A 25789-nucleotide genomic window follows, 5' to 3' on the forward strand; every position below is an offset into this window, starting at 1 on the left:
TTTAACATCATCACCATCGTCGCTGTCCAGACCTCTGTTAACCCGTCACATCCCGAGGTTTTCCGCACCTCCGACATCCCCCAGTCCCGAGGTATTTTCGAAAAAAAAATTTTTGGCTAAAACCTTCGCTTTTGGTGAGAAACATCGAAAATTCATAGAGAAATCGCTCACCTGAGGTTTAAAACACTCAATCCAGGTAGGAGTTCCTCCTTACCTGACTGGGTTTTCTAACATGCTGGCACCAAAGAAAACGAGTTTTATGGGAGAGTAACTATTTTATCCACTCATAAACGGTATTTATTTATTTACTTGGTACAAATTTATATGTAGTATGAGAGTATATTGGCTTTCAAGCAGTAATATAGGCATTATAAGCATTGTTTCACTCACTAACTAATCACCATTCATGACCTTTTTTTTCCCACATTACCTGATCATCATTTCTGACTGTTTCTTCCTGTAATGCTATGTAAACCTTGTCCTCCACATTGTCATCGATTGGGGAATCACTCTGGCCCTGAATGTCTTTATTGGGCAGGTCACTGGTGACAGGTGAATTGCAGAGACAATGGCGTGAGGGGGGGAGGGGGAGGTTAGTCAGTGTAAGGCATTGTCCCTGCTTGGCATCTTGTAGAGGAATAGAGGAAGGTGTCCTTGTATACATATGAAAAATCACGCGCAAAAATTGAAAATTAGGGACCTTGCAATTGCACGACGTACTGGTACGTCGCTGGGACTGGCAAATGCAAATTGTTGCAACATACCCATACGTCGACGGGACGGGGCGGGTTAAGGAGGTGAGGTAGGGTCCAGAAAGCAAGAAAAACACTGATAGAGGGTGAAACTAATCAGATTTCTGTCCAGTTAAATGGGCTACGTTCTCATGCATCTACTATTCAAACCCTCAGAATCCTGACTCCACCCCACAGGCACAAACATCCACATTTTACATTCAGAAAGTACTATACTGAGTCTAGGTTATATAGGCTTTATCTATCATCAGAGAGAGAGAGAGAGAGAGAGAGAGAGAGAATAAATAAATAAAACACTCAAACTTTTTACCTTTAGAAAAACAAACAAGGTGTTTGTGTCTCGTATGACCTTATCCACGTCCATCCATTTGTCCTTGATCACCTGCGGTAATATCGGTATGAGCCATGGCATATGATCAAGCAGTACTATGGGACCTTGTATTTCGCTGAAGTTGACCTTGATGAGATTGGCGAAATAAATTATCTCCTCGTCATTGATGTCGTATCGTTTATCTGGAGTTGGATACAAGTGTGTGATTACAGCTTAGTAGTAACAGTAGCAGTAGTAGCAGTAGTAAGCAAACATTAGTGTCTGTTTTGATGCTATTGACGAAACTGATTATCTCTCTGTCATTTGTATCGTAATGCTAATCTGTTGTTGGATCTGTATTAGTGCTGGAGAGGGATGACTTAAAATGGTGGCACTGATATGAGAGGCTGCTGGAGCTGTCCGGTTAAACAAATGTCCCAAAGTCTCCTTCTATCCCATGAAGGAGGATAATGGGCTGCAGGAGGAGGGCAACGTAAGCCTGCAGTCCACAGGATTCACGTCCAGATGAGCCTGGGGCTGCAACTACTTCTGCTCCTACTGCTGCTACTACTATACTACTACTACTGCAAAAACTACTACCACGACAACAACAACAATAACAACAACGACGACGACTACTACTATTACTACTACTACTACTGCTACTACTCCTGCTACTACTACTACTACTACTACTACTACTACTACTACTACTACTCCTGCTACCACTACTACTACTACTACTACTACTACTACTACTACTGCTGCTGCTGCTGCTGCTGCTGCTGCTGCTGCTACTACTAGAAACAGCTCTATTATTTCGAAAGTGTGTGAGTAACTATGCATTTTTAACACTCAATAATCAGCCAATATTTTTCAACATTTATCAGTAACATAGAAATGCAACACACAACATACCAATGTGGATGACCTCTTCGTCACTGATACTGTAACACCAGTCAGTTATTATTAACGCTGTACTAGTATTAAGTTATATATTATTGCATCCCCACCCCACACTGCCACAGGCTCCAACAGCAATAATACAGTACAGGAAGAACGTTGTCTAGTGAGTTGTTCTTCCTATGGTCGGCCTTTGGTTCCACCGTACATTGGATCAGCTCAGGCGTCGTAAATAAACACTGGTTTCCTAAGTTCACTGTCCTTATTTTCCAAATTTATTACATTTCATGCATGCTAACTTCACTTCACTGTTCTCTCATTCACTGGAGCAAAAAAAAAAAAACTTTACTGCCATTAAACTTAATGCTTGACAACATTTCACTTTTTTCACAAGTACAAATGATGTACAAACTTCAATAAACCAAAAAACACTTCATTGTTATCACAAGTACCGAAAATAGACAAACTTCACTGCAATGACACTAAACTACAATCAAACTGACCTGAAAACCGACTGAACTTAAAGTCTCTTCTACAACCTTATATAAGCTTGCATTGTTTGAGAATGATCTACTTCTCCACAGTTTTGGTGTAAACCAAAGAAAGAGCACTGTTACCAACTCGGAGACAACCAAAAAATGCAAGAGTTTCTTATTTATTGTACAAACTTAAATTACATAATTTAACAAGCAATCACATAAATAAAACATTATAGAGAAAAAGCACAAAAAAGGAAGCATAACTGACAAAACAACTACGCTCTCAAACAGCAGTCAAACTGGCAACTCTGACTCGTACCGAAACCACTGTAAATATCAGAAAGTAGCGAGAAGCATCTTGAACACCCAACTGGCAAATCTCGTAACACTACCCCCTCCCTATATTCTATCCAAGATGGTTAGAAGGTAAATGCACCACCTCTGGGATCTGACGCCAAAATCGCTCCACATACCGTCCACTATGATTGGCTGGTGGGGTGACACACACACACACACACACACACACACACACACACACACACACACACACACACACACACACACACACACACACACACACACACACACACTTCAGACTGAATCAGGCTGTGTCTTGCCCTGACTCAATGCTCTCATCCTCTTATTTATACTCTGTACAATATCCACGATAAACAATATAATAAAGTTCTGTGTGTGTGTGTGTGTGTGTGTGTGTGTGTGTGTGTGTGTGTGTGTGTGTGTGTGTGTGTGTGTGTGTGTGTGTGTGTGTGTGTGTGTGTGTGCGTGTGTGTGTGTGAGGGAAGATGTAAAATAATTGCAATAATAAATATAACAAATGTCACATTAAAAATCGCATTTACTCTCTCTCTCTCTCTCTCTCTCTCTCTCTCTCTCTCTCTCTCTCTCTCTCTCTCTCTCTCTCTCTCGATTGGGTTATGATCTCTAAGAAGTAAGTAAGACATTGATTTACAGCATGGACCTCGATAATCATTTTCATTGTCCTTCCTCTCCATCCTTTCTCTCTCTCTCTCTCTCTCTCTCTCTCTCTCTCTCTCTCTCTCTCTCTCTCTCTCTCTCTCTCTCTCTCTCATTCGAGTCAACTGAGGTCGCAAGACACGCCATGCATCATCCGTTGCTGCCGTATCCTTTGTTTTCTTCATATATTAAATGTAAATACCCTCAATATACTCTTCACTGGAACTAAGAATAATTTTCTAAATGAAATTGTGTTGGCTGTGTCTGTGTCGTCAGTGGGAAAATTGGAAAACTCCTCAATACAGAAGTCATTTAATCAGTTAAAGGAAAACAAATATATAAGCATCACATAAAGCAGTTTTCGTAGAACACATAAATTTTTGCAACACAATGTTGAAACCCTTGAGGGAAGACATAAAATCTATCTATCTATCTATATACCTAGGCTGCTTCCCCCAAGGAAAGGGAGGTAGCCGAGACAGGACGACACACTCGCCATTTACTCATCCATTTAAACACATTCATTCGCATCTTAGCCCCAAAGGGGAGAAAGGACAGATCCTCACCGCACCACACCACACAAGGGTCAACTGCGCAATGCAATCAGTGACATCCGCAGCAGGGCCCGACAGCAGAACTGGTTTACCCCTGCCACATCATAACAGACCCATCCCCTTACCCGCACCTGACCTGACTAGCTGATCAGACCAAATGCGGGACAATATCCCCTCAGGGCTGCGTCATCACTTATTCATTCACAATTTCTCTCCATTTATTTCTGTCATGCACAGCCACTCTTCCTTGCTCAACAGACATCCCTCTCGCATCCAGCGCTCTCTTCACACTGTCCATTCATCCTATTCGTGGTCTTCCTCTCAGCCTTACACCTCTCACATCAGATCTAGTTATCTTTTTCACCAATCGCTTATTATCCATTCTCTCCATATGCCCAAACCATCGCAACACCCTCTGCTCAACTCTACCAGCCATCTCTCGAACAACTCCAGTTCTCCTTCGCACTTCATCATTTCGCACTCGATCCATACGCGTCACTCCACACATACTCCTCAGACACCTCATCTCCATTACATTCAAGCTTTTCCTCTCTGTTACACCCATATTCCATGTTTCAGCCCCATATAATGCGTCAGTACCACAACACCCTCATACAGCCTTCTCTTTACATCCATTCTAAGCGAACGACATCTAAACACTTTTTTCATTCCTCCCAGCACCTTTCCTACTTCATTTATTCTAAACTTCACTTCTGCACCTATTCTTCCATCCACAGCAACATAAAATAATTGCATTAATAAATATGACAAAAATCATACATTAAAAATCTCATTTACAGTCTCTCTCTCTCTCTCTCTCTCTCTCTCTCTCTCTCTCTCTCTCTCTCTCTCTCATGGGGCCCACATCACGATATGCCCACTGCTCACTCATCCTCTTCACTGCTGGTCTCTTCCACATTGATGGTAAAGTTCTCAAGAAAATGGTTAAACACCACATCACTGTCTTCCTCAACTTTCTTTGTATGTGCAGTACACCTTTGCCAGTTCTGTTTCGTCACCCTCTCAAATCCCTCGTCCCGGCCTTTATACGGTGACCTGACACAGGCAGGGAGGGAGCGAGGGAGGTCAGGGGAGGCGAGGCATGGCCACACGGTGACCTTGGGTGAGGTTTGATGAGAGACAGACAGACAGACAGACAGACAGACACAGAGACAGACAGACAGACAAACAGACAGACAGTGACAGACACAGACAGATGGAGAGGAAGGACAATGAAAATGATTGTCGAGGCCCATGCTGTAAATCAACATCTTACCTACTTAATAGAGTTGATAACTCTATCGAGAAAGAGAGAGAGAGAGAGAGAGAGAGAGAGAGAGAGAGAGAATGCGATTTTTAATGTATGATTTTCGTTATATTTATTAATACAATTAATTTATATCTTCCCTCAAACACACACACACACACACACACACACACACACACACACACACACACACACACACAGACACACACACACAAGCGAGAGAGAGAGAGAGAGAGAGAGAGAAATTTATTATATTCTTTATCGTAGATATTGCACAGAGTATAAATAAGAGGGTGAGTGCATTGATTCACAGCAAGACATGATCTGATTCAGTCTGATGTGTGTGTGTGTGTTGTGTGTGTGTGTGTGTGTGTGTGTGTGTGTGTGTGTGTGTGTGTGTGTGTGTGTGTGTGCGCGCGCGCGCCTGTCACCCCACCATCCAATCATAGTGGACGGTAGGTGGAGCGATTTTGACGCCAAATCCCAGAGGTGGTGCATTTACCTTCGAACCAACTTGGACAGAGTATAGTTCTTTGTCGCCCCGACAAAACTAAAAAATATATGCAAACATAAACCTTAATACTAATTAAACATCTAACTTTACACAAAATAATCCGACAACTTATCAGGTCTTCTTCTCTGCCACTTCTGACAACGTCCTTGCTCGTCCACATGGTCCACTCCTCCTGAAAGATCTTGGTCCTCTTCTTGATTCGCTTCTTCTCTTGGCAAACTGTCACCATCCTCTTGCACTTCAATTCCTTGGTCCTCTTCAACATCCTTGGCTGCGGGTGAGCACGATTCCTCGGAGATGTCACAGCTGTAATGTCCTGTCCCCTGGTACTGCCACAGGTGAAACTTCCTGCCTCCCCGAATCTGATACGTTATGTCTGATAAGCGGTACAAGACAGTGTAAGGCCCGTCCCTTGGGCTCTGTAGCTTCAGTGACTGTCCCTTCTTTTGCTGAGGATTGTACAACCAAACTTGGTCACCATCCTTGAAGCTCACCTCACTTGCCATAACATACTACTTGCACTTCATCATTTCTCCTGAAAACTTCAGGGCTCCTCGCACTTGATGATGTACCTCAGGCAGCCTTTCCGGAACGTGCTAAGCATAGCTGGTGGTCTCCATAGGCAGCTGTTCACCAGGTGGTCTTCCATTAACAGGTAATCATAACTAGTGGCCCAACATCATTTTTGCAGGAGTGAAGGCGGTAGACTCATAGGATGCAGACCGATATGCCATCAGTAACACAGGTAATTTCTGGTCTCATGCCGTTTGTCCCTCAACGCAGTACTTTGGCAGTTCTTATCCTCGGGTCCAGTTGAATTTCTCCACCATCCCATCTGACTGAGGCCTTAGGAGGGTCATCCTGGTCTTCTTGATCCCCAGTAACTTGCATCACTCATGGAACACAGCAGATTCGAAGTTTCTACCCTGGTCTGAATGTAGCTCTTGTGGCATCCTAAAACAACAGAAAAACTGGTCACCCAACACCTGTGCAACAGTCGCAGCCTCTTGATCAGGAATAGCATAGGCTTCTGGCCACTTGGTGAAGTAGTCTATGACGATACATATATACCAGTTTTCTCTTTCAGTCAGTGGCAGAGGTCCAGCATGTCCACCACGACACTTTCCATCGGTGCACCAACTTGGCACAGCTGAAGAGGGGCACAATGACATGTCTTGGGTCCTTTTTTGGCACAGAATACATCACAGGTCCGACACCACACTTCAATATCGTGCCTCATGCCAGTCCAGTAGAACCTCTGTCGCAGCTGACTTAGAGTTTCTTCATCCCCAGGTGCCCACTAGCAATCTGGTTATGGGACTCATCAAATCTCAAACCTCATCTTCAGAACCACCAGTTGCCAATATTTGCTGAATTCAATGGGTGTCTCCCACTAATGCTCCAGAAGTCCGTTGCTCAAACGAAGAAGGTCCCACTGACTCCAGTAGCTCTTGGTCACAAGGTTCAACCTGGAAACTTCTTCCCAAGATGGTCGCACTGTACTCCACTGCAGCCACCTTAGCACTGGTTGTAAATATGCATCCTCCATTTGCATCTTCTTCAGGTCTTTTGCATCTGATGCTGGCCCTGTCACAACTTTATGGCAGCATTTTTTGCCAAGGTTCCCATTCCTACTACACTCTGTGCTGACTGTTCTTACGTCTTCTCGCACACTATTCATCAAGGTTCTCCTGCATTTCTTCAGAGGTGGGGCTTCTTGGGAAAAATTGGCTGGTTGTTGCATCTCGTCACCAGCCTTCACTAATTTACCCTCATCCTTCTCATCTGGACACTCATATCTGAAGTGTCCCACCTCACCACATGTCAAACACCCGTTTGTTGCAATCGTGGATTTCCTTGCACTGTTCCATTCTTGCTCCTTCTTCCATTTGTAACAATCCTCCTTCTTGTGTCCTGACTTCTCACAGAACCAGCAAACTCCTCCAGTCTTCTCCTGTTCCCTCTTCCACTTGTAGCAGTCCTCTTTTCTGTGTCCTGGCTTTTCACGGTACCAGCACCTTCCTTCAAAATTTTCCGTTTCACATACCTACCCCTTTCTTGCCTTAAATCCTGCACTATGACCTGCCTGAAAGTTGTATGTACTGGACCTGACATAGAACTCAAAATCTAGAGTCCTGGCTAGTCCTTCTTGCATGCTTCTTAGTTGTGCCTGCTTCATTTGCACTTTCAACTCTGCACTGTCAACAGCATCAATGAACTGGTCTCTCAGAATAATAGCCAACAGGTTAGGTGCTGCTCCAGGGTGCACCTTGTATGCCATACTCTCCAGGTCATGAGCAAGCTATTGTAGGGATTCTCCTCAAGCCCGTGCACAGCTCCAGAATCTTGCTCTGTAAACCTCAGTCTGGTACATGGTTCCATATCTGCGTTCCAGCACTTCTACTAGGGACTGATAACTGTTCCTCTCCATCACTGACATCTGGCCCAGAATTTCCATTGTGGCACCATTAAGGCCAGTAGCAAGCTGCACTGCCCTCTGCCTATCATCCCAACCCTTCTGACCCGTAAGTAACTCAAACTGTGCACAATAAGCTTCCCAAGACAGTCTGCCATCAACTTCCTGAGGTTTCTTTTTAATTGGAGCCCCACTATAGCCATGCACTTCACTGGTTTGAGGCCTAAAAACCGGGGCTTCATAATTAAGGTCAGGACTTTAAACTTCTGCATTCTGATTATTCAGCCCTTTAATGCTCCCTTTAGATGCCTGGAATCCGTCAAGATTCACCATACACCGTCCATTCCTATCATAAGCTCCCTGTACACTAACCTGAGGCTCAGCAATACAATATTTCTCTACAGCCTTAATTTTCTCACAAATTATTTTCACACGGTCAACTATATGCTTCAACTGGTTATCTATATGCTGTCTGCACTCAATCACTATTCCCTCACTAATTTTCAGCTGGTTGTCCACACGCTGTTACATTATTGTCTACCTCATACTTCTGCTGCCGTAACTCAGCATATTCTTCCTTCTTAAGCTGTTGCTGTTCTTGCTTCATTTCCCCCATGAAAGCATCAAGCTGTCCTTGCATCCTCAGTCGTAATTCCCTCTGTTGCTCCTCTGGTGCCTCTTGAAGTTGTTCATATCGTTTTTTTTTTTCTTCACGTTGTGCCTCGAGTTGTTCCCTTAGTGCCTTCAACAGTACACTTCGTGCCTGTAATAGTTCTTTGAGTTCTTTCTGTCCTTCTTTCAGTCCTTCATTCAGTGCCTGTAGTTGGACACTTCGTGCTTGCAATAGCTTCATGATTGCAGCCAATGACACCTCATCTTCCTGCTCAGTTTGGGATCTTGTCTGCACACTCCCTTGCTCCATGTTGAAGATTAGACTCAGTGCATTCCTTAATAATCCCACTCCTGACACCAGTGTTGCGTCCCCACCCCACACTGTCACAGCCTTCAACAGCAGTATTACAGTACAGGAAAGACATTGCCCAGTGAGTTGTTCTTCCTTTGGTCAGCCTTTGGGTGCTCAGTACAGTACACAGGATCAGCTCAGGCATCGTAAATAAACACTGGCTTCCTAAGTTCACTCTCTTTATTTTCCAAATTATTACACATAATGCATGTCAACTTGACTATTCTCACAAGCATTGAAGTTATAAAAAAAATAATAACTAACTGCAATTACACTTAATGCTTGACAACACTTCACTATTTTCACAAGTACCGATGATGTACAAACTTCATTGAACCCTTCACTGTTTTCACAAGTACCGAAAATATACAAACTTCACTGCACTGACACTGCACCACACTCAAACTGAACTGAAAACCGACTGAACTTGAACTAGTCTCTTCTTCACCTTATATAAGCTTGCACTGTTCGAAAATGATCTACTTCTCCACAGTTCTGGTGTATTAAAAGAGAGAGCACAGTTACCAACTCAGAGACAGGACCTGGAGCGGTGGCGTCTTCGCTGTGGGTCTACCCCCCAGAGGCTGTCGAAGAGAAAAGGAGGACAGCATGGGGGCCAAACCACTGCAACCCCCCCCAGCCCCTCACGGGGCTCAAGTACCTGGGAGTGGCTTTGGTCGCCCGGGCAAGTACCACATCTCCCAACACAACACACACAACAACACCGTTTTTTCTACACCGAGAAATGACTCCCTGGCTGTCATTTCTTGACGACTTCTTCTAGCTGGGGACATTGAGAGCAATCCAGGACCCACCAACAAATACATATGTCCAACATGCTCAAAACCTATCACGTCGAGCCGACAGACAAAGGGTTCAGTTCAATGCAACTCCTGCAAGAACTGGACCCATTACACCTGCACAAAACTTGCATCCAGAAAACATTACACAAACACCTGAACCTGCTCCTTATGCTCCTTCCCCCCACCCATCAACCCCCCTTCCAATCCTACTCCTAATTTCTTCACACCTCCACAGCCAAACCCACTAACCCTTCCCGCACCATCCAGTCCCCCAACTCCTCCCATTCCAACTCATCCTAATCCATCTCAACCCTTACCTCCATCACAACCTCCTCCTACCCCTTCCCCTCCACCCACACCACCTCCCCCCCGTGCTGCAGCAGCCGACAAACATCGCACACACAGCATAAACATCCTTCAGTTAAACATAGATGACATAAACACCAAAATACATGAACTCACACAATTCATGAAACAACAGAACATACACATTGCCATCTTACAAGAAACAAAACTACACAGAGCACAGAAAATACTGACATTTCATAACTTCACCACCATTCGACAAGACCGGGTCGACGGCGATGGCGGTGGACTCATCACCCTGGTACACAAATCCATCAACTTCGCAGATACCAGTGCACACACAAAGTCACTTCTCCCCCCACATGACACCACAACAGAAATACAATCAATTAAAATACGCACTGGTAACAAATCACACATAACAATCGCTAACACATACATTCCCCCCCAGTCGTCCCTCACAGTACCACACAATTACTCTCCACAGATACACCACATCACTAACATACCCAACATCATCCTGGGTGGTGATTTCAACGCCAAGTCGTCGGCCTGGCATGTCAACAACCCTGACACAGACAGAGGGCTGGTACTACAATCCCAGACAGATCATCTTTTCATACTAAACAGTGTAGACCAACATACCCATATCCCACACCAAGCCCTCTTCCTCCCATTATCTCCAGACATCACCTTCTGCTCCCCAAACCTCGCTCCCACTACATCATGGAGAGTGGTCAAAACCCTAGGTTCTGAACACCTCCCAGTCATCATCACTACCAAAACCAGAATCACCCCAGCTGGTCACAAACACACATACACTAATTATAAGAGAGCCAACTGGGAGGCCTTTGTAACTGAAACAGAACAACATTTCGAAACACTAAACAGTACACCCATCACAAACATCAACACTGCTGTGCACACTTTCAATACAATCATACAAAACGCAGACAAAAGACACATCCCTAGAGGCAACAGAAAGAGACACAACCCCAACTTCACACCAGAAATTCAAGGCCTCATCAGACAATGGGACACATTACCACACTCCCCAACACCCCATACACAAGACACAATACAACAAATATAAGAACTCAACACTCAGATAAACAGTAAAATATCAGAACAGCAGTAAAATATCAGAACAGCAAACACTCAACTGGAAAAATTACCTCCAAACATTTGACCACAAAACAAACATCAGCAAACTCTACAAAACACTAAACAGCATCACACTTTCCAACAGCAACACCACACAACCACATGCTGCCATCACAACAACAGACACCATATCCTCAAACAAACAACAAGGAAACTCTCCTCACACCGCCCCATCACACTCCTCTGCACTCCATCTAAAGTCACTGAACGACTGATACTACAACTAGTCACACCTCACATTCCCCTAGCCCAGTCACAACATGGCCTTAGGCCACTACACTCCACAAACACCCTTCTTACAGACCTTACACAGAGAGTTTTTGATGGCATAAATTCAGCTAGGCCACCACACAGAACACTCCTAGTCACACTAGACATTAGCAAAGCTTTTGATGCCATCCCCCGCCACAACCTCACAAACAAAATACTCAACACAAACATGCACAATAACACAAAAAGATGGCTGGCAAACTACTTAGCAGGCAGATGTGCACACGTAACATTTGCCGGTCAGTCTTCTAACATCAGAAACTTCACAAACGGCGTCCCCCAAGGATCTGTTTTGTCCCCTACACTCTTTAATCTATACATGCACGACGTACCCACACCCCACACACCACAGATACACATAGCTTCCTATGCAGATGATGTAACACATGTACACACCAAAACGCAAACACACCTGCACACATCATTCAACCTTACCTCAACACACTACACGAATGGTTCACCACAAACAGGCTCAAAATAGCCCCAGCCAAATCTACAGTGACTCTTCTCACAAACTGGACAGCAGAACACAGTCACATCCCACACCTCACCATAAACAATACTCCCCTACCACACACACACTTACACACAAAATCCTTGGTGTAACATACAATACATCAATGTCATTTAAACAACACATCACAAACATTAAAAATAAAATAACACCAAGACTCAATGCTTTGAGGTCACTTGCCCATACAACATTCGGACACAACAAAGAAACCACCACCACAATATACAAACAATACATATGTTCAGTGATGAATTATGCAAGCCCTGCCTGGGCTTCTAACCTGACCAAAACATACTACAACACTCTACAAACCATACAGAACAAGGCCCTAAAAATAATCACAGGCTGCACAGGTACTACACCCACAGACCAACCTACATCAAGAAACCAAAGTCCTCAAAATCAAGGATGACCTAGACATGAGAGGCACCCAGTTTCTTGCTGCAGCCTCCACAAACCCACAACATCCATTACAGTACATGGCAGCACAGCCACCCACACCAAGGAACATCAAAACAACACCCAGCACACGATACCATACACAAATACTGTCATCTCTCCCCCCTCGCCCACCTCAGACCAGCTTCCAAAAGCATATCCACACTCAGATCACTCGCCGCTCCATTCAGTCACTTAAAGATAACACACAGCTGCATGCACGGCCTCCTGACATCCACCCTTCTGAATCCTATCTTCCTCGTGAGGACAGGGTCCACCTGGCCAGGCTGAGATGTGGGCACCATCCAGCCCTCTTAAGCTACCAGAAGAGGCTGGATGACTCTGTCGCTCATGCCTGTCCAGGATGCAACACAGCACCCCATACTATTAAGCACATTATGGAAGACTGTATTGCACACAATCACCTACGCCAGCAACACAACGTACACTCTTTGAGAGCTCTGTGGGAAAGCCCGGTCTTGGCCAAGGCCTTCCTAAGGGACTCGGGGCATTCTCCCAGACTGCCTAGGGAACAACTACTACTACTACTACTCAGAGACAACCAAGACATGCAAGAGTTTTCTAACATTACATAACAGTATAAATGTTTTACTATACAAGCTTAAATTACATAATCTAATAAGCAATCACATAAATAAAACATTACAAAGAAAAAGAGCACAAAAATTAATGAGTAACTTTTGAAACAACTGCGCTTACAAAGAGCATTCAAACTGGCACCTCTGACTTGTACCGAAACCACTGTAAATATTGGGAAGCAGCGAGAAGCCTCTCGAACACCCAACTGATAAATCTCGCTTCGTAACAATATAGATAATGACCAAAGAAATAAGAGAGAGAGAGAGAGAGCACTGCAATTACAAAACGAAAGCAAAATTAGGCCTACTGAAAAGAGAGGAAAAAAAACTGGAGAATGTGCACTGTACCGGTTGTAGTAGTAGTGGTAGTAATACTTGTATTAGTGGTAGTGGTAGTTGTATTTGTAGTAGTAGTAGTAGTAGTAGCCATAGTTATAGTAGCAGTGTGGACCCTTCCTTCCCTTCTTTCTTTCCTTCATTCTCTCCTCCTTCTTCTGCCTGCAGGTGACTTTACACTCATTTTTGTCCTTTCCATCATTCTTTCCTCTTCCTTCTGCCTATTGGTGACTCTGCACTGAGTGACAAGCCAAATGATTTCTTGCATACCAGGAAACCATTTACTACGCTGGATGGTAACCATGTAACCAAATTATGGTACCTGATGGTTTAGTGGGTGATTAAGGTGCTCCAGTCGGATTGAGCCTATGTAGGTTTAAATGCAATGGGTGATTGCGGTTTATTACTCATGAAATGCCACTCAGGGATGAGTGAGGTTGGTCACTCTCATCTTGAATGTCAGGACCAACTTGCCTATCCCGTGCTCCTATGCCTCTCATGGGAAAACACAGGATTGGATGATGCATGGATGAATAGTAGTAGTACTAGTAGTTGTTGATGTTGTTGCACAGTAGCAGTAGTAGTAGTAGCAGCAGCAGCAGCAGCAGCAGCAGCAGCAGTAGTAGTAGTAGTAGTAGTAGTAGTTGCAACCTCAGGCTCATCTGAAAGTGGACCTGGTGGAGTGCTCATTTAGGGGAGATGGAAGAAGTTGAGGAATGTGGCACTACCCAGCTATATAGGTGCCACCGTGTGCAGGCGTCCGTCCCCAGCACCACAAAGATGAAAACCAAGACCCACCCACCTGCAACAAGACTCCAAATGACATTCAAAATAGCCACGTTCAGGTTACGGCCCAGCTCATTCGGTTTTCCCTCTGTGTTGCTGAGATGGTCCAGCAGTACCGAGACCTCCCTTTCAATGGTGCCCTCCAGCTTGCTCTTGCCCATGCCGAACTCTTTCAGGTGCTGCAGGGCGAAGCGACGTCCATTTTGCCACACCTTACCATTTGAGAATGCGATTCCTGAAGATAGAGTGGAGATTTTTCTTGATTTTTAAAAGATTTATTACATTTCTACATTTATTACAATTTTTTCTCCATGTTGTTCTCGCGGTCCCTCGGGTTTCTTAACCCGTCACGTCCCGAGGTTTTCCGCACCTCCGACATCCCCCAGTCCCGAGGTATATTCGAATTTTTTTTTTTTGGCTAAAACCTTCGCTTTTGGTGAGAAACATCGAAAATTCATAGAGAAATCGCTCACCTGAGGTTTAAAGTGCCCAATCCAGGTAGGAGTTCCTCCTTACCTGAGTGGGTTTTCTAACATGCTGGCACCAAAGAAAACGAGTTCTATGGGAGGGTAACTATTTTATCCACTCATAAACAGTATTTGTTTATTTGCTTGGTACGAATGTATATGTAGTATGACAGTATATTGGTTTTCAAGCAGTAATAAAGGCATTATAAGCATTGTTTCACTCACTAACTAATCACCATACCTGACCTATTTTTGCCACACTACCTGATCATTATTTCTGGCTGTTTCTTCTTCTAATGCTATGTGAACATTGTTCTCCACATTGTCATCGATTGGGGAATCACTCTGGCCCTGAATAACTTTACTAGCCAGGTCACTGGTAACAGGTTCTTTGCCAAGACAATGTCGTGAGGGGGGGAGGGGGAAGGTTATGCAGTGTAAGGCATTGTCCCTGCTTGGTATCATGTACAGGAATAGAGGAAGGTGTCCCGTGTATACATACGAAAAATCACGTGCGAAAATTGAAAATTGTGCAAATTAGGGACCTTGCAATTGCACGACGTACTGGTACGTCGCCGGGACTGGCAAATGCAAATCGTTGCAACGTACCCATACGTCGACGGGATGGGGCGGGTTAAGGCAAAGCAACGTCCATTGTGCCACACCTGACCAAGTTAAAAAGGTGATTCCTTTAAAAGACCAAGAGATGTTTAAGTGCAGATTAGATTTCAAAGCTATTGAGTACTTTAATGTATTTTTTATATAATTGTGCTGTCTCCAGGGGATCTTATTCAGCATATAAGAGACTATTTGAACTGGAGGAGATGGATATTCCTCATGAAAGATGCAGTGTCCATTGTGCCAAAGTTGCCCATGAGAAAAGGCGATTCCTGAAAAAAAGATTAGACATGATTTGTATGGCTTACTTTTTTTCATATTTTTAAATTAAGCTATCTAGTACTAGGATGTGATTCAAGGCGTCAAGACCATGGAGGTAAAATAAGGGTGAAGATGGCAATTAGCCATTCTGAGAAAAGGCCACATGAGTGAGTGCCCGGTAGTAAAGTCCTGTGACAGTGGCGGGAACATGGAGGTACCTTATCATACCTCCATGGGCGGGACCATGGTGAGACCCTCTGGCGGAACCTTTCTTGCAGCATCTGAGTTCAACTATTGGAATATCAGGAGGTGAGGTCAGCTTTAGGAATGTTTCTTATAGTGAGAAGCTTCGCTAGATAAATGGTGAAGCTTATTGTTATCGCCTTATTATTATTTTTCTGTACTTCTTTTCCTTCGATTTTGATGGTATTACACATGAAGATACAGTTGCTGATATATCAAACAGAAACACCACGTCCACTAGCGAGGTGGTGTAATGCTCTATGCACCTGGTAACACTGATAAGTATGGAACTTCATCAGGTTTCTCTCAGTCGCTAGGACGAACCGAACGCTGTGATCATTGCTGCTGTGCGCAGTTATTGGTAACAATATAATATATAAGCAATGTTATGCCAGGAAATATTCTGATAATAGCGTGTCATGATTATGGCAATTATTTTTAAATTGTTCACACAATACCCTCTCTACATAACAGCAGTTATTATGAATGACACGGATTTCATGAGTGGTTTAGTTTCGAGTCATGAACCATGCAACAGTTAACAATTCATCAAATGAGCCATAGTTATCAGCTTCCCCATAACTATTTAATGAATAGAGAATTATCGTGACGCTCGATAGGACTTTGATGCATGGTTGTGAAGAGAGCGGACGTGTGCTGAGCTCTTCTCTAGCTTGTAGGGTTGCCTCACTGGCTTTAGTTCTTTTTTTTCACCCTTCTGGTGCTCGATAGGATAGTTAGTACTCATTTTCCTCCTCTTCCTGTTAGTTAGAACAGTAGGTGTCTGTTCTACTATACTGAGTTTACCTTTGCTTATCGCCCACGGAGGGTCCCCCCCACTGATCGCTCTGGGGCGTGAAGCAACACGGTCGGGCCTCCCTGGAGTGGTTTGAGAGGGCAACCTCAGACTTAGGTGTGTGGTCCCCGGTTGTTTGTCCCTTGCTCGTTTTCTCTCCTTCTTCCCACTTCCCCCGCTAGGGGGGAGTGGTACTATGGAGGACGCCCCTACTGCCTCTCCCCCCCTCAGGGGGGGAGGTGGTCCTGACCGACCCCTGACCGATCAACGGACTGACAGCCCCCAGACAGAACGGCCCCAGACTCGATTGCCTCTGGACATTAATGTAAAAAATGCGGAGTTTGTGATTGTTCATGCTCTAGGTTCCACTCCCTTGAGCAGTCTCAATCCCTTCATGATTAAGAAGGTTATTGATGGCTGTGCTGGGGAGGTGGAACAAGTGAAAAAAACTTGTGAATGGAGACCTCCTTATTAAGACCTGTAATTCCTCCCAAGTTAAGGACTTGTTAAAGCTGCGCAAATTCCACTGCTATGATGTCGAGGCCAAGATCCCAACATCCATGAATTCCTGCAAGGGTGTTATCACTTGCAGGGATCTCATGGTGATGAGTGAGGAAGACATCATAGAGGAACTTGCTCAGCAAGATGTCATTGATGCCCAATTTATAACTAGATATTCCGAAGGCATAAGGACGAAGACGGCCACTATTGTTTTGACTTTCGGCAAGGTTTCACTACCGGCACATGTCAAAGTTGGTTACGAAATTGTTAATGTAAGACCATATATCCCCAACCCACTCCGTTGCATGAAGTGTCAATTATATGGGCACATTGCTAAGAATTGTTGGGCTTCACAGTCAGTGTGTGGCAAATGTGCAACACAGGGTCACGATGCTGAGCAATGCACATCAGAGACTATATGTTGCTTTCACTGTAAGGGTGCTCACTCCACTTCCTCTAGGGATTGTCCCAAGTGGAAGGAGGAGAAAGAGGTCTGCACAGTGAAAGCGACTGAGGGTGTCTCCTACTATGAAGCAAGGAAAAAGGTGAAGCAGTTGCATGCAACTCCTACGCCGAATAGGTCCTATGCTTCGGGGGTGATGTCCCGTCCCGTGATGTGCTCTGCTGGGACACAGACTAACCCTGAACCGGTTCCTCTTGTCACACATTCTACCTCTCCATCTCAGCCTCCTGTCCAATCCACCTCTCAACCTGATACCCCTGTTACAACTTCCTACTCTCAGGCTGCTGCTGCTTCTCAGTCAGTCAAGCCTAAAACGAAGCCTGACAACTCTTGTAAGAGTAATATGACCACCCTTACTAAGTCACGTCCTCATGTTCTTCCTGCTCCTGGCCCAGCGAGGGAGAGGAAGGGTAGCTCTTCCTCGGTGGAATCTGGGAACCTCGTAATTGATGAAAATATGGAGGTTTCCATAAGCAAGCACCGGGATAGGTCCACCGGTAGTTGCTCGCCTTCTGGCGGGCGGCAAAAAAAGCCTAAACACACTGGCCCCCAATGTAAATCTTAAACCGTCGCTTTCACTGTATTACAGTGGAATTGTAGAGGTATTGGGAATAAGTTACAAGATATAGCAATCTTGCTGTCAATACACAGGCCAGACGTTGTTTGTTTACAGGAGACGCGCCTGGAGGATCATCCTGATCCTCCACAGTTCAGACACTACCACTCGTATAGAAGATATGAAGGTCACGGAGTTGCCATTTACACACACAAATCACACCCACAAACGGAAGTGATTCTAAATTCTACTCTGGAAGCGGTCGCGTGCAGAGTAAAATTTAATAACACGTATCTATCTATTTGCTCTCTGTACTGTCCTCCACATGGCCCCATTGATAGTGATGCTTTAAATTCACTAGTGGAACACCTCCCTGGGAATAAGTTAGTGTTGGGCGATTTTAACGCCCATCACTATCAATGGGGTAGCTTGAGGATTGATGGTCATGGGGAGCAAGTAGCCGACCTAATACTACAGTCCAACCTCTGTCTTCTGAACGATGGTAGAGCGACTCGTGTAGATGATCGTACTGGTAACTTTTCGGCCATTGACTTATCTTTGGCCTCCCCTGGTATATATCAAGATCTCTCATGGGACCCTTACGACGACTCCTTGGGAAGTGATCATTTACCCATCTGTCTTTCTTATACACGCGACATCATTTCGGACCCTCCACCTCCAAAATTTAACTATAAGAAAGCAGATTGGGGATCCTTCTCAAGGATCGCCAATTTAGATATATCTGGGGAGACCATAGATGTTAAGGTCGAAAATATAACCCAATCCATATTACACGCAGCTGAGGCTGCTATTCCCAAGACTTCTACAGTTCATGCGAAGCATAGAGCACATTGGTGGACGCCGGGTTGCCGACAAGCATTAAGAAAACGCAATAGGAGATACAGGATTTTTGATAGTCAGCCCACTGAGAAAAATTTTATTGCATACAAACAGGCACGGGCTGAGGCAAGGAGAATAATAAGAAGGGCCAAACGTGACTCCTGGCGGTCCTTTGTGTCCACGGTGACTCGTACAACACCATTACGTAAAGTCTGGTCCACCATAAGAATATTAAATAATAAAGGCCCATATTTCCCCATTACCACCTTGCAAGTAAATAATAACATCTATGACGAGCCCGTGGACGTTGCTAACATCCTCGCCAGGAGTTTTTCTCATGTAAGTAGCTCAGCCAATTATGACCCGCGTTTCCAACATCATAAACGCACGGCTGAGCTACAGATATTAGACTTTGCCACAGAAGACGTAAACTCCCCGTACAACCAAGAGTTTACGCTAGATGAACTGCTCCTTGCCCTTAAATCCTGTAAAGACACCAGCCCTGGACCAGACACCATCACGTACGGTATGATCCAGCATCTTAATCAGAACAACCTGATTAAGATGTTAGCATTGTACAATGAGATTTGGGCGTCTCAAACGTTCCCAAACTCATGGCACTTTGCGCACGTCATACCGATACCCAAAGAGGCTGGTCGTCTTATGAATCCCACTTCATTTCGTCCTATTGTGTTGACTTCTTGTCTATGTAAGGTCATGGAACGTATGGTTAACAATAGGCTCCTTTTTGTTTTAGAGTCGAAGAATTTGTTAAATGATCAACAATGTGGCTTCCGTAAATACAGAAGTTCACTAGATCATTTAATGAATTTGGAGCATTATATTGCAGAGGCATTTGCCAATAAAGAATTCATGATAGGGGTGTTCTTGGACATCCATAAAGCCTATGACATGACCTGGCGACACGGTATATTAATGAAGCTCTATGCTTATGGTTTAAGAGGAAATTTGCCTGTTTTTATTTCAAATTTCTTAAGGGACAGAACTTTCTCTGTCAAATTGCCCCGTAACGTAACATCGGATATATTTATCCAGGAAAACGGGGTGCCACAGGGAAGTGTGCTTAGTCCTACTTTATTTAGTATTATGATCAATGATATTCTGTCATCAGCTCCCATCCCGAGGAATCTTAAATACTCACTCTACGCTGACGATTGTGCAATATGGCACTCTTCCCGTAATGCACAATTTTCGGCTGGGCGGATTCAAGCAGCCCTTGACTCCGTCCACCAATGGGCCTTGCAGTGGGGATTTAAGTTTTCCGTCCGTAAGTGTGCCACTATAGTTTTCACTAATCGTAACATACCTAATTTGTGCTTAACTTTGGATAATCAGGCGGTACCTTTTCAAAATTCTGTAAAATTTTTAGGAATACATTTTGATTGTAGAATGAATTTTAAACTTCACGTTAATACTTTGCTTGCTCGTTGTGATAAACCGTTAAATGTCCTCAAGTACCTAGCGGGTACTACCTGGGGTGCCGACAGAAAATCTTTATTAATGGTGTATAAGTCCCTTATTCAATCGAAGCTAGACTATGGCGCACAGCTGTATGGCTCGGCATCCGATGCTACTCTGAAAGGATTGGATGTGTTACAGAATAAATGTTTGCGAATGTGTCTTGGAGCCGTCCGGTGTACCCGTGTGACTCGTATGGAAGTGGAGGCGAATGTGCCTCCCCTCCGTATTTGCCGTGACCACCTGGCCTTTTCCTATGGCATAAGGACGTTAAGGAAAAGTAATATCGGCAATGTGGCCTGTACCCCCCTGCGTCAATACCACCACCTTCTGCGGGGGGTGCGTCGGCCACTTGCCGCTCGCCTCCACTTACTGACTCAGGAGCTTGATGTGGACCCCAGTGACTGTGACAAGTTGGTGCTTAAAAATATAGCGCCTTGGGAGCCACCCGGCTTTACAGTCGATGTCACATGGCTCCCAGCACCAAAGGCCAAGGCGCCGGAGGCGGAGGTCCACCACTTGTTTCGTAACATCATTGTTCATCACTTGGGGTCCCATCAATTGTACACCGACGGCTCCAAGTCGAGTGAATGTGTGGGTGCAAGTGTGTGGTCGACTGAATGTGCCCTCAGGTATCGGTTGCCGACTCATACATCTGTGTTTACTTCAGAACTTTTTGCCATTGACAAAGCCATAGACTATGCTCTCAATTCTAGGCATGACTCATTTGTCATATTTTCAGATTCAAAATCAGCCCTTCAGGCAATTGCATCTTGCACTACGGACTCTCATGAGATCCAGGGCCACATCGTTAATAAGTTGCATTCATGCAACAAGTCATTCACGCTGATCTGGGTGCCTGGTCATTGTTGTATCTACGGCAATGAGCAGGCTGACTTACTTGCAAAGCCGGCTGTGGAGCTCGAGGAGACTTGGGACGTTCCTCGTGATCTACGGTCGAGTCTATCTCTCGGAAAGAAATCAATAAATCTTCTGTGGCAAGGTCAGTGGACCAGACTAAATATTCCAACTTGTAAGCCGTACCTGGGCGACTGGGACACTGCCAACCGTCCCAGTCGCCTAGAAGAAAAAGTGTTGGCACGGCTACGGCTGAATGCCACCGTTTTAACCCACATAAAACCATATATGGAAAGACGCTTCGCACCGCACTGTGACATCTGTAATGCGGTGTTATCTATCAGTCATATCATCCTGCGCTGTCGGCGATTTATTCGTGAACGCGCTTCACTTATAAATTACTGCGGCGCAGTAGACGTCCCCTTCACCCTTTCCACCATCCTGGGTGATGGGGACATTGTTATGACTGATAAATTGATGGCTTTCTTGAGAGAGACCGGACTGATCAGAGTGATGTGACTTTTTTACTGTGTGGTTATGGTTTTTATGAACAGTAAATATGTATATATTGTAATATTAATTAGGGTTGACAGTTGACATATTTTAAATAGTTCCTCCTCCCACCGATCTATTTCTAATATAGATGTCCCCTACATTAAGCCAAGTTCCTTGCCTGACAGTCACCAGCTGATGAGTGCAAGTGTGCAATATAGGAAGGTATTGGGCACTTGCAGTCGATGGTAGTCTCCTGGGCGAGGTTCTTCAATTTTTGTATAAATTATGTAAATACATTATATTATCTTGCTTAAGTTATTCTAATTAGGGACGACAGCTGACGTATATGGAAATGTTCCTGACTCGTCTGGTTCCCTTTCATATATTGATGTCCCCTATATTAGGTTGTGCCTCGACTGACAGTCATCAGGTGATGAGTGCAGGTATGTAATGCAGAAAAGCATTACATATCTGCAGTCGATGGTGTTCTCTTGGTCGAGGCTTTTTGAATATTAGTGTAGGCCTAGTTATTTGTCTCTTAGGATTTAGTATAGGTTAGCGAGTTGTCTGTTAGGTGTTTAGTTTTAGGGTCTTTAAATTAGGTATTTTGTTTATAAGTAATATAAGGTTAAAAATATAAAAAATAAATAAAAATAATAAAAATAAAACTACAAAAAAATAATAAAATAAAAATTATTATATATATATGTACGTGTGCATGAAAGTGTGTATGTTCATATGCATGAATGTGTGTATGTATGTATGTATGTATATATATATGTTTGTATATATATGTATATATGTGTCAATATATATACATATATATATATATGCCTTAATGACCAGAGGCTCCGGCCTCAATGGTCGATAGGCAAAAAAAAAAAAAAAAAACGTGACGCTCATTCTCACTACCATGAACCTGACATTGGTAGACCTCTGAAATCGATGCAAGTTCACCATATACAGGAGATGGGGCCACAGAAGGCAGCAGGGTGGGGGTAGGGGACATGGGAGAAAGGAGGAGGGAGATGGGTGAGGAAGGGGGCAATAGTGGTCGAACATGGGGCTAGGGGAGAAGGGTAATGGGACGGGGGACAGCATACTTCGGTAGATGACACGAGCACAGTGCGAAGCATAGATTACAATGAGATGACTGGGCCAAATCATTATGTCATGAAGAATATGGAATTTTCCAGTCAGACTACGAAATTATATGGTGACGATGCCACGTGTTGTAACTGACCATCATGGTTAGTAACAGTTTGTGACACACTTTCCACTGGATGGCTCAGTATCCCTATATTAGGAGTATGGTGACTATCTGTTAACGAGCAGATATATGACATGCCCCTACAGTTTGTCAGATGTTACAGTTATTGTCATAGTCTTGTTGCTTATTACAATGTCCTGGCTGAATAACGGCATGTATTGCAATCCATTAAAGAAGGCAGGTGAATCACTGACATTGATGAATAAACATGTGATCCATTGTTCATGGTGTACCAGACACTATGGCCATCTCCCCTCCCCGTCATTACCAATTTCTGGGTGCATGCATTTGGCGGAAAGAGGAAGGGGTTCACTGTGAACTGGATACTGAAATTGTGAATCAGACTGCTTAGCAGCTACACGTCCTCCATACCACGATTTACTTTATCAGTATAAGGTCTACAGTAATCCGACATAAAGATCATGTAATACAGCCGGTAAGGTTGGTGGGCCCTGATTTGACCCTGTCCTCCCAAGGGAGGTAAATCTAAACAATAGCTGGTAAGGCATCTCTCAACCCACTTATTAGCCCTACCTAATATCACCACCCGTGCTCTAGGACAGTCCATTCTCCCCTAGGTAATCACATTTTCGTGTACATCGGTGCCATACAGGTATTAACGAGAACACTGGCACGAATCACTACTGTTAAATATTATTAATTGTGGCATGAGAAAATTCCACCCATCCCCTACTCTGCATTCAATATCACAGTTGTCATTCATGATGTTACTATATAAACGGAACAAGCATGGCTCCCAATCGCTATGGCAACATGTATGACATCAGACAAACATTTTCGTGGGTTTTCATACATCACGAAGTGATGACATAGTCGTCACCATACACTAATAATGCAGGGTTTCTGTAATGTGCCACCTCGTGGGTAGTAGGTCGTCCTGTAGACGATATAATAGAAAATGCTTGTAGACAGCGTAATGTGTCAAAGTCTGCAAAACATTCAATGGCCAGACTGTCAAATTTCATAATCAGTACTATACTATAACTGATTTTGCACCATGTCGCCAGCGTATCGTTTATCCATCCTATCCTAGATTCCAAACACAGTCCACTATCCCCTACCACATCACTCGTCTCCTGTGGAACCCCCCCCCTCCCACCTGCCAGACCACTATTGCCTCCTCCTCACCCACCCGCCTTCTCTGTCTCCCAGGCACCCCACCCTGCCTCTTTTGTGGCAGCACCTCATCTGAAAGTGTGTCGATTAAAGAGGATTACGAGTTTCAGGTTCACGGTTAAGGAGGAGGGGGTCACGGTAATGTAATGCTTATTATGAGAGGTGCGGGAATGCAGATAATGTTATAATGGCTTAAAAGTTGTAGAAAACGTGATGTTTATCGAAAGTCATTCTTATGAAACCTGTGTGTTTCATGTGAACAGAATACGAATATGTTTGTGTGAAATTACTTTATTACCACATTAACAAGACGTTGTTATTTTCAGCATATTGTCAGGCAGGACAGTGTTGATATACTGTACAACCAATAACTGCGCACAGTGGCAAAGATCATCCTGTTTCGTTCGTCCTAGCGACCGAACGAAACCTGGTGAAGTTCCATACCAGTGTTACCAGATGTGGAGAGCATTACACCACCTTGCTTGGGGACGGGTTTTTTCTGTTTGATATGTCCGCAACTGTAAACTAGGGTAACCCAAGTCCTTGTACCAAATATATATGACCTTGACCTGTTTTTGAAGGTGATATACTCATTTGTATTCTGAAAATTCCATATTTGAAATTGAAATGTCCCAGAAACTAAAGCCGTGTTGTTGTCGTCCAAGCTGGAGCTTGGGATTCGAAGCACGTCTTGGGGTGCTTGGTTTCTGTCCACAAAAACAGTCCTGGATACGTAGAACCGAAAAATTACCCGCTAATTGCAAAGTAAACAGAGGGGTTCGCCGAAGACAATCTTCTGACGAATATGCAACTTACACGCAGCCGTTACATGTGCTGAAGTGGCTCTATATGTCGTTAATACTAGCCACCTGCACCCTAAATTTATGTACAGTTGCGAGCAAATGACTCGAGGCCACCTAGTCCACCAACATGTTTGGTGTTTTATCTGGTAACAATGGCAGCTATGAACTTGACCGAGATCCAGTCGGCTGTTCTGGCAAAACAAACCCAGTAATAATTTGTCAATGTGCAGTTCTAACTGGTCTCCAATCAGTATAATGCAAGTAAATGTATTATATTGATAATGATTAACGTGTCATACACATGGCAGATATATTTATAATCATAGTATTACAACATAGGCTTCCAAGTAGTGGTTCATTCATTCATGTGAAACACACGGGTATCGGTAGTGATTTATTTTGTTCGACCATCGTCATGAACCAAACGACCCTTACCAGTTTTCAAGAGATATGCCGAGAGGATTATCGTTTCCCTGCAACCTCGCATTATTATCACAAAAATCCCGTCATGCCTGTCATCCCTCACCGTGAACCTCACTTTTGTCGACCTCTGAATCCGAAGTAGGTGGGAATGTTAAAGGTTCACACCATAGTATGTGGAACAGGGGGAGGGGGAAGTGGGAGTTATAAGGAGGATGGTGGGTGAGGAAGG

The 25789-nt window shown here is 44.1% G+C and overlaps 1 protein-coding gene across 1 annotated transcript in view; it reads right to left on the reverse strand.

Moving 5' to 3' along the window:
• Positions 1 to 25789, reverse strand: part of LOC145394753 (cytochrome P450 2L1-like) — a 127171-nt gene that overhangs the window by 50852 nt on the left and 50530 nt on the right. Inside the window, exons 4-5 of the mRNA XM_080268534.1 lie at positions 14367 to 14585; positions 1063 to 1265 (exon numbers count right to left, since the gene is read on the reverse strand). Coding sequence (XP_080124660.1) covers positions 1063 to 1265; positions 14367 to 14585 — 422 coding nt within the window. The remainder of the gene's footprint in view (positions 1 to 1062; positions 1266 to 14366; positions 14586 to 25789) is intronic.

This window comes from Coenobita brevimanus, chromosome 28 (assembly GCF_032717465.1).
Source record: "Coenobita brevimanus isolate Jiangsu-jjx chromosome 28, ASM3271746v2, whole genome shotgun sequence".
Lineage (NCBI taxonomy): Eukaryota > Metazoa > Arthropoda > Malacostraca > Decapoda > Coenobitidae > Coenobita > Coenobita brevimanus.